A 12,296-nucleotide genomic window follows, 5' to 3' on the forward strand; every position below is an offset into this window, starting at 1 on the left:
ATTATTTGGGTGTCCTCAGAATTGTAATGACCTTGCACTGACCTTCTCTTAAGGCATGTGCTGTTGTCTCTTGTTACATATCTTTGTCACAAAACTCACTGTGTTCCTCCTCATCATAGGTTCCAGCTATGTTTAGCATCCTGTGTGTCTCCTTTTACATTCTTTTACCTTTGCTAGTTAGTCTTTAAGGTGTATTTTGCAGCTTCAAGGGAACTGAAAATTTCTATTCTCCATGTTGTCTGTCACCACAGAGCCCATTCCCATGTGAAAAGTAATTTGGTTTTATTACCAAATATAGTGGAATGGAGATGATCTAGACTGAGACGCCTGAAACCTGGTGTTTTCTCCTACAGAGAGGCTCCAGCCTGGACACCTTCAAAACTAGATCTTCCTCTCAGGATTTACTTCATTTCTAATGGGTACCAGCAGAGGAAACAAGAAGGGAAGTTAATTGAGATCCTTGTTACCTGAAAGGGAGGCCATTTTTGAGCCTTAAGTTGGGTCTGGGTTTTCCAGTGAGGTCCAAAGGTGTTGGCCTGGATAGATGCCCATGAGCTGGCCAGGACCCTGGAGCACCTCCATCAGAGGGGACAGAAGGAAGGTGGGTTGGGCTGGTGCATGGGGTCTGCAGTTGTGGGGTCCAGGGTAACACATGGTGAGCAATTGAACGTGAATTGTTTGTCTGTCTGATACACTTTGCTGTTTGCTTAGTTGTAACTGTTTGTTTTCTTATCTTAAACTATGAACTTTACCTTTTATGTCTCCAATTCTCCTCTCCATTCTGCCACAAGGGGACAGAGGAGGAGAGTGAGCAAGCAGCCCTCTCTTGGGTGTTTCATTGGGAACATTAAATTGGGCACTACCATTCCTAGATGATGTCTGCTTTATATCTGTTTTCTTTGTAGCAGCCTGCATCTATACCTGATCAGGCCTTATGCAGATCCTGATACCTTTGGGGATAATAAGCCTATAGGAACAAAGAAAGGAAACCAGGTGGCCATCAAATTCCAGTTTTAACCCAAGTCTGCTGTTCTCAGTTCTCATGCAGAGCATGAGGAAAAATGTGGTAAAACAATATCAAATACTGGAATTTGTAGGTGAGTGTCTGCTCTGCAGAGAAGGGAGCTGTAAAGACTGGCTTTTAGAGTGGTGTGATCTCATTTCTATGGTGTACTTTGGAAGTGCTGTAGTTCCATGAGTATCACTAGGAGGTTCTGTAGGATGAAATCCTGTAGGTTAGCAGCAGTGCAGGCTCCATCCAAGTGGTAATATGAGTGGAACTTCATTCCAGAAGTACTTCTGCCTATACCTCTCCTCTCCCCATCAAGGTCTTCAAATGCCATATTTTTCTTTCATTGAACAGACAGCTCTTCCACTTCTGCTTCTGATAATATGGGGACCACCCAAGAAAGGTATAAACTTTTAAGTACATGAACTTTTGGAGAGATATTGTCTGGAATGTGAGCTTTACAGCTGAAATATGGTGTAGAAAGCTTGGAATCAAATTGTTCAAAAGCAGTCTGAATCACAAGTTACAAATAGTGCCAGCTCAAGCTGACTTGCCCGTAAGTTCTCAGATTTGTGCTTGGGACCTGTTTCAGCAGTATCCATCTGCATTATAATCATGCAAACAAACATGCCATTTGATTCAGGTTTCTAGAAACTTTATTAAAATTCAAAGCCTTCTGTTAGTAGCATGTATCAGTTTCAAGACAATAAGACATTTCTCTGTACATAGTTCTCTAGGGCAGGGAATTCCTATGAGTTTGTGAAATACAGATTCCAGACATAGCTTGTTCTTAATCCAGAGAAAAGTAATGGAAAGAGCAAACCTGTTGTTTCAGGTTTGTCTTAGATGAGGGTGAATAACTAAATTATACAGCATCTTCTTAAAACCAGCACTCAATGCAGAATGCTCTGAGCTCCATCAGGATGGAGGCCTAACTCTTCCAGCTCTGTGGGAGGTGAGTTTGTTCAGAGAGTTTGTTGCCATTTATCAAAAGCAAGGAAATAAAAGCAGATAATAAGCTTTTACTTGTTACTTGCAGTACTGATGATTATTCCAGCTAGTTGGTCCTAGATGCTTTCCTAGGACAGGATTATTTGTGTTTGGCAGCACGTCTTTTATCTATTCTCTTTATAGCAGTCTGCACCCATTTCTGATCAGGGCTTACACAGATCCTGGTACCTCTTGCAGTGGTAAACCTAGAGAAAAAAGCAAACCAGTCTCTATACCCAGATCTACTGTTTCTTGGTTTATATTTGGAACATAAATAAAAATGTGGTAAAACAATATCAGATGCCAGAGTTTGTAAATGTTAGTTAGAATAACACCAGTTAGCAATGTTAGTTTCCCGTTCATGGCATAGGTACATATGTATCATACATGGTCATGTATGTATATATTGATTTTAGATTACTGAGCATACCTGCTATTCTGTGATTTCATGCTAAATGACAATGAATATTTATCTCCTGGGAGCAAATCTCAGATGTAATAAAAATTCATGCTTGTGAGCTCAAAGGACCAAACACAGCTCCTAGCAAGACTCAGAGTCACCCCATATTCTTTCACGTGATCTGTCCCCTTGACTCAGTTTGTGCATGGAGACTCTGACTGCTCCACCCTTGCTGGAATTTTTCCCCACTCACTGGGCACAACGATGGGACTGGTCAGTGAGCTTCCTGCCATTATTCATGAGCAGCACTCATCTCCCAGCTCTCTGAGGCCTGCTCTTCTCCCCTCACTCCCTCAGCTGCCAGGTGACTCCTCCCCAGAAGAACTGGAAGGGTGAGCTGGGCCAGCCAGGTGTAATGAGCTGGGCCATGAATTGTGTTCTGGTGCCTCTTTGCTATTTGATGGTTTTGTGTTTGCATGAGGAAGTCTGAAGGGTGCATGGGATACTTACATGACAGCATCTATTGGTACTTGTTGCCTTTCATAGCTCACGAGATTTTGGATGTTCAATTGCTTTGTAGACAGATTCACACATCTGAATTTGCGCATGGACACACCACTAGTAGTCCCTAGAAGGGAAAAAAATAGATAAATGACAAAGGTACTTAATATTAATATTTATCTATAGTTACTTAATAAATTATGAATTCCAGAAGATTTCCAATTGTGGTTAGACCATGAGATTCACATGTTATACAGCTACAATACCAGTCAGCTTAAGGAATTTTTTGTGATGCATCCTACCATCTCTGAAATATTACTGCTATTAAAGTTAAGGTATGAATCTTCAACCATCGCCCTGGACAATTGTACAGTAATTCTGTGTGCAGAGAGACACTGATTTCCAAATATCTTTGAATATGAATCAGTATTTCTTCCTATTTCCCAAGTGAAGAAAGGAAAGCAAGGTTATTTGTCTCACTTTGGGCATCCAAAAGTAGCATTAACAAAAATTTTTAACAGAAAGGGAGATATACCTGTCAGAAGAATAAGTGCTTATATTCTCTGGCTGTAACTCAGATTTCATAGACAGCACAGTGCTTTTTACTGCTTGCATTCCTCTAAGATTTTGATACAATTCAGAGAAATGCATTGGTGATTAAAAAAGAGAACCACAATATTGGTATGAAGTTTTCTGGACAGTTTTTATCTTACATGATGATAACTGAAAATGGGAGCTCGCTCAAATGCAATGGAATATACATTAGTGTTAGTCTTCACTTGCCAGTTTTTGGTTTTCTCCCATTCATGGAAGACAGGCTTGGGAAAGAATGCTGGGGGACACAAAGAACCCTGCTCTACTCTGTGAACTTTTAATAAAGAATTTATATAGCTTCTGGTTTAAAAAAAAAAAATCCAAGAAGTGTTCTAGTGCACCTTGCTAAATGTAAAACCTGCTGCACACAGTCTTGCTATCTGTGAGCTGTGCTTTGTTTGAAATAATTGGAACAGCTGAGACAAACACACATCAGTCTTTGGAGAAGGTGTGGGATAGCCAGTGCACAGGTACTGGCAGATCTGCTAATTCCTGAGATTTTGTTTGCCTGAAGGAATATGAAGGAATATCTCTTCTGATCTTGCTTTAGTCATGACTAACACAATGTAGTATTTTCTTATGATTCATGATACACTTTTTGCTGCCTCAGACTGGTTTCCAAATGTGGCAATACAAGAGGTCAAAGATAATCAAGTAATCCTTACTAGTCCTGGAAATATTTCCTCTGTTACTGCATAATCTTCAGGGAATGGATGCAGGGAATAGCAGCAAAGCTTCTCTGATGCTGGGAACAACCCCCAACTGTTCTGCATCTATAACTACCATATTTTCCCCAGGTGTATTTGGGTTTTTTATCCTCCTTTTTTGTCCTTTTTTCCTCTCTCTTTTAGGCCATCTTGGTGTGCTTTTTCAGACTTGGTGATACTTATGGGCAATTATACAGACTGGACAGTGACATTGGGAATGGGCAGTCTGTGATTTGAAGGTGCTGGTGCCAGGGTTAAGCACAGTGTCCCCAGTGAAAAGAGGAGGATGCAGTGGGATGTAGTTGGAGAGGCAGTGGGTCAGCATAAGGTCTGTGTAGCTTCATAGTCCTGTGAATGCTTAGCAGGTCTCAGTTTGGTTTTGGTGTGGTTTACTGAGGATACCTTTTCTCTGTGTTTCTGAGTGCCTATTTGTGGGTTTGCATATGGCTTGCATATCTGTGCTTTGTGTGATTTTTATATGCTTGAGTGAATCTAATTGTGATAAGAATGTGAGTGGTAATGGGTATTTTCACATGGTACTTGTAGCCAAAACTTACTGACCTAATCAGCACTGCAGACAAATTTCTCATGTCTCATCTCAGTGTTCATAATTGCTTTGAAAGAAGATGTTTAATTCTATGATTCAGTGAAAAGAGAGAAGGTTCTGTATAAATCTGTTATTCCCCCTTTTACTTCCCATTTATACTTTTCCTGTCTGTAGTAAAAGATTTGTCCAGATACAAGCAAATAAACAAAATGGGATATAGAAATGGAGGAGCTTTTTAAAATACATTTATTAGAGGAATTTAGGCTATGTAGTTAGAGAAAGACAAATAACAATTAATACAATAAAATCAGTATAGAAGTTGTCTATCTGGAAAAAGTACATCTTATCAAAGAAGGATTTTTCATGAAATATTATTAACATTTAACTCATGTCTCTGTAACATCAGTGAGGCTAAAAGTCATTGTGCCTTCAAGATTTTTTGATTTTTGAGATAGAGAACATTGCACAGAAACCCTTTGAGTGCTTCCAGGCACAGAACTTGGCCTTGCATTGAAGCAGAAACCAACCACCCTCTGGCAGGACATCAGATGAAATGCCCCATGAAACTGTCTTTTTGCAGTTTTCATCTGGATTTCATGTGCATTTTATCTTGTAAATCAGCTGTCTGTAACTATGAATCCTTCTCAGGAAACCACAGGTGCAACATGGAGCAATACCTGTCTTCCTCTTGAGTTGCAAACTTACCTTTGACTGTGTGCACAGTGAAGATGCCGAGCCAGAAGAGGAGCAGGATTGCTGCGGTGTGGAGCTTCATCGCTGTGGCTTCTGTGTCAAGGCTCAGCAGAAAGTGGCTCTTTCACTGGGTTTGTAAGTTGTCATTCAGCTGTCAGTTCTTCTTTTCCTTTTTTGGGTTGTCATGGGGGGCCTGACTCTTAAGTGGTAAAATTGAGTGGCAGTAAGTTTTTTGGTGGGAGAGAACCACCTCCTTTCCCCCACCAGTCCTTCACTAGCCCCCCTGAGAAGGCTTTTCCTGCTCAAACCACTGTGGTTGCACTTGCTTCTATGCTGTGAGTTGGGTTTATTTCAAGCTGCAAAAAGTGAGAGCTCTTGTGTTGTAGTGGAAACCTGTAATAAATGTTCCTGTCATTTCACACTTCAGTTTTGAAACCTTTAGCTGCAGAGACACAGAGTGACATTCAGTGGTACCTTGCTGATCAGTGAACCACTGGAAAGGGGAGCTGTGGGCTAAAGGATGATGGAAACAGGAACACCTTGGCTCTTTGCAAGCAGCTGTGGATGGTTTGTCATGTTAACATGTAGCTGTGGAGGGGTGTCACTGCTATCTCCTATGAGCAGTGGATGTCACTGTGCTGGGAGAAGCAAGATTGAACACACCTTTGCATACAGATCCAGATCCCAAATGCCTCCTGCCAGTCAGGCATAACAAAAATGCAATGGTTTCAAAGAGGAATAAGAGTTTGTAAAGGGTTGTGTCAGGGTTGCTTTGCTTTGGTTTGCATTTTTTTGTGGTGTGGACTTTCTAGTGCAAAGAATGGGGCCCAAGAAAGTATCTAGGCAATCAGAGAGGCATAATTTGTAGAAAACACCCAAAAAAATTGATTGCACTTTCATGTAAACATGATGCTGATAACAGGTCTGTCAGCTTGCTATAATTATGTTTCTATTACTAGTGCCCTTTTCTGCACACTGTGCCAACCCATCACCCAGGTTAGCTGTCCTGCCTGTCTAATGTTGTCCAAGTTACTGGATGGCCTTGCTACAAACCAGTGGTTTTGAGCCTGCAAATATTTGTCTGGCCAGCTGTGGACCTCCAGACCACACACAAAGCAACACCTTAGCTGGCATCAGAAGTCTTCTCATGTGCTGTGAGAAACAAAACCCACTCCTGTTAAATTTTTAAGTGTTTTAATAAATGATAATAGGGGACAATTATAAAGCAAAAGTTACAGGCCTGGGTGCATGGCAAAGCCAGAGGCACACCCACTTCTTCAGTCTGAAGTCTTTTATACTGTCACAGTTGCGTTACTTCCTGAAATGATTTTGGAGATTTATTTTGAGTTTGTTGCTTCAGATTTTTGCAGCGCTTGCACAATTCAAGAGCTGCAGATGTCAGCAGTCTAGGGTGGTCTTCTGATGCTGCTTTAAGCTTGGTACTCTTCTTTTTATGGTCTCCTGCTCTCCTCTTATGCCATTTTAGATACACGTTTTGCAATAGCAAACATATCTTAAAACACATCTTTCGAAAGCCTGCTTACATCTTGTGAAAGCCTTACTTCCTCTTTTACACTGCCCACAAACAAAATTTTTGTCATACTTAAAAAGAAGTTTAACACTTGCGATGATTAATTGCAAGCAATTACAATTTTATAATTAAAGCAAAGAAATTGTAGTGAAAGCCAACTACTACCTAACTGTTTATAACACATGCACTCTGCAGCTCTATAGAAAAGCCCAGCTAGTCCTTGTATGAATAGGCAAACACCAGGCTGCCTGATGCCTGGGTTTGTAAACAGCTGTCAGTGCAAGGACTGGAGAAATCATGAGAGTATCTGGGTTTTGGCTGAGATGGAATACTGCTAAATGTAATAGTTTTCTTATTTTTTAGCAAGGTCAAGAATTTTAACTGTAATAATTGTGGTATTACCTTGTTTCATTACAGCAGCCCTGCTGAAGGAAAAGAAATATGCAGTGAGTAGAGTATTGCCTAATATCAAGAGGTTATGGCAAAGGGTTTGTAGTACTGGATTTTCTCATCTTATAGTCAGCTTTTAAAAAGAGAGGCCAAGGTCTTAATGAATAACTAAATTCCTATGCACTCCTAGAAATGAGTATCTTTAGTAGATGTTAAGCAATCCCTTGAAGTTGGATTTGTGCCATCAGGTCACTTAATCACTTTTGAAGACAAAATGAGGGCATTCAGTGACTTTCAGAGGGGACTTATGTAGGACCAGAATGTATTTTGATTTTACATTTTTTCTTAACACTTGGAGTACTGGTAGAAGAATTACCAGCAAGTGACATCCAGCTGTGATATTTCCATGATTTTCTTCCCTTGCTTTTCATCACTTTTGCTCTGTAGTTTTCATTTTGATTTCATAAGTACCTGAAATAGTAGTTTGTGTTTAGTATTTTAATTCATATTGTAATGGGGTAGAAGCAAACACATTCTCAGTGCTCACATCTCAGCTGAGATGATTTCTAATCTAAATTTATGGCTTCAATCAGATTTTTAATAATTAGTCTGTTTTGTGCTGGTTTTGGCAGAACCCCTTCTTTAGAAATGTAACCATATTAACAATACTTTCTCTTAATCATAATAGAGTTTTTGCATGTAGACCATCTGTTTCTACTACTAATCTGCCAGCTTTTTCCTGCCAGCTTTTCCTTGGTCCTGCCATCTTTCCTTGAGGTATTATGTGCTCTTAAATAATAGTCAAAAATCAAATCAATCAAAATCTTTCTTTAGTCATTCAACTGGAAGAATTCGGATACATAAAATTACACTGGGAATGATTTGGTTTGAAAGGGCACAGAGATCTTTGCTCCTTCTTTCATTCAGTGTTATCTTGTTTTGTTTTAGTTCAATGAGCTTGTTCTGGTTTAGCTATACACACACCCAAGTTCTACAAAAGAAATACTTATATCCATAACTTTATAATCCTAGTCTTGTGAGTTTTTGTTCTTTGAGAAATCCACTGTGGGAAGTCAACCAAACCCTGTACAATGCTATTGCTCTGGAAAAACACAGAGGTGACTACAGCTCAGTTCTGTGAACGTACCTAAATCTTGTACATGCTGAAACAGGAGTCAAATACCTGTGTGACCTTGTGGAATATTCTCAATCTGTGTGGGGATACCTTCTAGCAGCCTTCCAGTACCTGATGTGGGCTTATAGAGAGATGGAGAGGGACTTATTATAAGGGCATGTAGCCCTGGGACAAGGGGCAATGGCTTCAAAGTGAACAAGGATAGTCTTAGATTAGAGATTAGAAAGAAATTCTTTACTCAGAGGGTGATGAGGCACTGGAGCAGGTTGCCCACAGAAGCTGTGGATGCCCCATGCCTGGGAAGTGTTCAAGGCCAGGTTGGATGGGGCTTTGAGTGATCTGGTCTAGTGAAAGGTGTCCCTGCCTAAAGTAGATAAAGTCCCTTCCAACAGAGGCCTTTCTATGATTCTATGATATGATTATACTTTTTCTTCCTTGTTTTGTTGGAATTTTTTTTTGTTATTTCTTTTTCCACTTCCTCAAATGTCACATGAAACAGAGAATGCACATTTTGTTTAGTGCTTCTTTTTGTGTGTGCCATATCTGCAGGATCAAGGATTGTTTTGTTTTGTTTGGTTTTTTTGTTTGTTTGTTTTAGTTTTTGGGGGTTTTGTGTGTTTTTTGTTTTGTTTTGTTGTTTTTTTTCCCCCCTTAAATAGCTGATTTCTATTAAATGCATTTGTTTAAAACAATAATTATCCTTGTAAGCATTTTTAATAACCAAACTTTCATGAGGGCCTTCCACAGAATTTAAACAAATATGACAAATTTTAACTTATAATTATGATTTTAACCCCTACAGCTTCCAGGAAAAAAACAAAAAAACAAACAAACAAACAAATAAACAAAAAAACCCTCACCAAAACAACAAAAAAAAACCCAAACAAAATATTAAACCAAGAAAACATAAGACAAAATTTTTAAAAACTGAAACAAACCAACAACCAGCCAAAAAAACCATCCTCCCCCAAACCAACCAACTACAACCAAATCAACCCTCTCCCCTCCAAAACACAGAGAAGAAAATGGGAAGAGATCATTCAAGAACTCTTGCAAAAGAAATCTAGATTGTTCTTTTTTTTTTTTTTTTTTTTTTTTTTTTTTTTTTTTAAGAGAGGGTAATTTTCCTTCCTCAAAGAAATCACTGTAGCTTCTGCAATAGGCATTTTTCTACTTCATCTCTGAAGATGAAGGACTGTCACACTTTCTAACCACGCCACTGGTGAGATACATCTTCTTGCTTCACACTGGTGACTGACAATTTTGGGCCACATCCTTTTCCACCAAGTGTTTTAGAGCTTCTTAGAACCAATCACAGCACTTGATCCCCACCTGTGCAATGAAATGGAAGTTGGTGCTCTTGCACCTGTACCCTCAGATAGGTACAGATTAAGAAGTAGTGTTTTTCTATAAGCTGGCTTCTGTATTGGCCATTTTCTCAGTGAGCCCATGATAGCAGGAGAGCTACTGTGCAGATGAAGTCTTAAATGAGAGAGGCAAGGAAAATAGAGTTTACAGAGTGCTGTAGCAAATACCCACACTTGAAAGTGTTCCACTCTGAACTTTCTAAAAGAGAGTCCTTGAGGTTTATTTATTCTGGTTTTTTCCTCCATTGTAGTGACAATGAGTATGAAACCACGTGTTAGACAAATTCATCAGTCTGTATTATTCACCTGGGTTCACTGCAGTGACTGGTGCAAGTGGGAGGCAAAGAGGTTGGGAATATTCTCCCCTTCAAGTTAGCATTAATTTTGCTCTTTGTAGTTGCAGACTATTAAATGGTGTTTCACTTTTCCTTTGCAAACTACTTTTATCTCTTACTGAGGTCTGCAGAAACCCCCATCACGTCTAAGACAGCAATAAATTAGGAGCTCCCTCCTGTGGTTATCATATTTCTTGCACCTAATTTGGCTGCATTCAGTGTGGTCAAGCACCTCTGTATTCCTCACCCATGGTTCAGCACAGGCCCATAGCAAAGCTTGCCAGGCACAGTGAATGTCTTCCCCCTCCTCTCGTCCACAAACCCAGCCCAAACCAACCAGATGTTCCCATGGCCAGTAAAGCTACCCACCTGTGCCAGGTTAGAGTCAGATTATGTTTGCTCTCTATGTACTGGCTTATTTATTTATTGACAGAGAACAATGGTTTCTTCCATTCTCTATACTGCCTTCTGTAAGATAAATGAATAATTTCCCTGTTTTGTGCACAGAATGAAATGGAGGCCATCACTCTCACACTGTCAAAGACATATATGAGAAAAGAGGACCTAATCTCTGCTTAATGGGATAGTTTGTACTTCAGGACTAAGCAGATATTGATGTAACCCCAAGATTCAAGGACTGCCCTGCCTATTTATCTCAGTCCTTACCGTGCTCCATCTCTTCTGTCAGTCCAGCTCTGAGTTATTTTGCTTCCTCTTGCCATATGCAACTAGCAGATTTGTATAAGCTATGACACTTGCATACCCCTTCTCTCCAAAGATTCACAAAAGGTTGTAAGAATATTGGACAGTTTAATCCCGAAAGAGAGAAGGTCTGTGTCTAGCAAAAGAGGGAATTACTGCTGCAGCAGTGCAATGTTCCTCAAATTGTCTGTGAAGAGGGCACTGTAGTTTTCAGACATCACTTGTCTGTGCTGGATTCCTGTGCTCTGTCAGTGGATAGGGCTCTGTTGTTCCATTGGATGTAGAAGAAACTGCATGGCCCAGATCTCAAAAGCATATAAAATAACTCCTGTGAAATAAGTAGGAGCTGGACTCTGCCTTGAGTTAGCAGTAGCATTTTTCAGTGACAATTTGCTATTTAGGTAAGATTTTTATGTGTGTTGTATTGTTTGGCAGTGGAACTCATGGGAGGTGTGCAGATCTGGTGCTTCTTGCAGAACTGCAGGAGTTCCCTTATGGACAACTGGAACTGGGAAATTTGTATACTCTTTAGTTCTGTCTCCAAATTTGTGTCTCAATCCTTCCATCATACGCTTGGTTGACCTCACAATTGGGATTTCTTTCTCATCTTTGAAGCACTCTTGTGTTCTGTTCTTACTTGTCCATTTCTTTCTACTATGTCCTGTGACTAAATATCCATTCCTGTGTTTTTTCTTTGTGAGGGGGCACAGCAAATCAACTTATCAGCTAAACCATACTCTAAAGCTCTAATTCTTCTAGGCTGTGTCCATTTTCTTCTCCTCTGAGTGAGGTGGCAGGTGGGTCATGGAGGATGCTTCCCCTTTCTCCAGACTTTGGCTTGTGCAGAGAGTAATGAACCTTGTCACAGTGCTACTGTGCCATCCTCCTACAAGCACTCACCAGCCTGTAGGGAGGGAATGTAGAGCTTCCAGAGAGTGTTGTAAGGGGAAGTGGACAGAGGTAGCTGCAGTCTAGCCCCTCTAAGTCATAGCCTTTAAGAGCTAATCTACTTCCTTATTGCTTAATATCTGTTTTGTGATTTAAGCTTTACCTTATGGGGAAAAAAAGTTTGAAAGGTGTTCCATGAACCCAGGGCCTTAAACCTGGGTAGCCTGAGGAGCCAGGGGAAAAGAGAGATTGGAAAAAAAGAAACTGGCAGGCAACTGGTAAGCCTCTTCTCCCTGGACAGAGCTGTTGAAGGGACTAGTGGAGTACATTTCAAGGATTTACAGGCTTGGTTGCCTTGGGGACATGGAGTCTAATAAAATGAATTTCAAGGGCAAACTGAGCTGGCTTATTTTATTGAGAGGAAAGAAACTGAATGATGTTTGCCATATTGTGAACAGCCTCTTTCTCAGTCAGGGGCTGGAGACACTGATTTTAGACTTGCCCTGG

The 12,296-nt window shown here is 40.2% G+C and overlaps 1 protein-coding gene across 1 annotated transcript; it reads right to left on the reverse strand.

Annotated features, from left to right (window-relative positions):
• Window positions 1–1,642: 1,642 nt before the first annotated feature.
• On the reverse strand, window positions 1,643–5,789 carry LOC130252348 (lymphotactin-like). Its single transcript, XM_056489822.1, has 3 exons — window positions 5,454–5,789; window positions 2,910–3,027; window positions 1,643–2,205 (listed from the first exon to the last, which is right to left on the reverse strand). The coding sequence occupies exons 1-3, from the start codon at window positions 5,521–5,523 to the stop codon at window positions 2,100–2,102; spliced, it is 294 nt and encodes a 97-aa protein (XP_056345797.1). The 5' UTR covers window positions 5,524–5,789; the 3' UTR covers window positions 1,643–2,099.
• Window positions 5,790–12,296: the final 6,507 nt, after the last annotated feature.

This window comes from Oenanthe melanoleuca, chromosome 1 (genome assembly GCF_029582105.1).
Source record: "Oenanthe melanoleuca isolate GR-GAL-2019-014 chromosome 1, OMel1.0, whole genome shotgun sequence".
Classification (NCBI taxonomy): Eukaryota; Metazoa; Chordata; class Aves; order Passeriformes; family Muscicapidae; genus Oenanthe; species Oenanthe melanoleuca.

Bases quoted from the DNA above. Each gene is read 5' to 3' on its own strand.
- LOC130252348 (XM_056489822.1), bottom strand. From the start codon at position 5,523: ATGAAGCTCCACACCGCAGCAATCCTGCTCCTCTTCTGGCTCGGCATC. The intron at 3,028-5,453 runs GTAAGTTTGCAA...TTTCCCTTCTAG, and splicing joins CACTGTGCACACAGTCAAAG to GGACTACTAGTGGTGTGTCC. The intron at 2,206-2,909 runs GTAAGTATCCCA...TTTTTTCTCTAG, and splicing joins GTACCAATAGATGCTGTCAT to GTTTACCACTGCAAGAGGTA.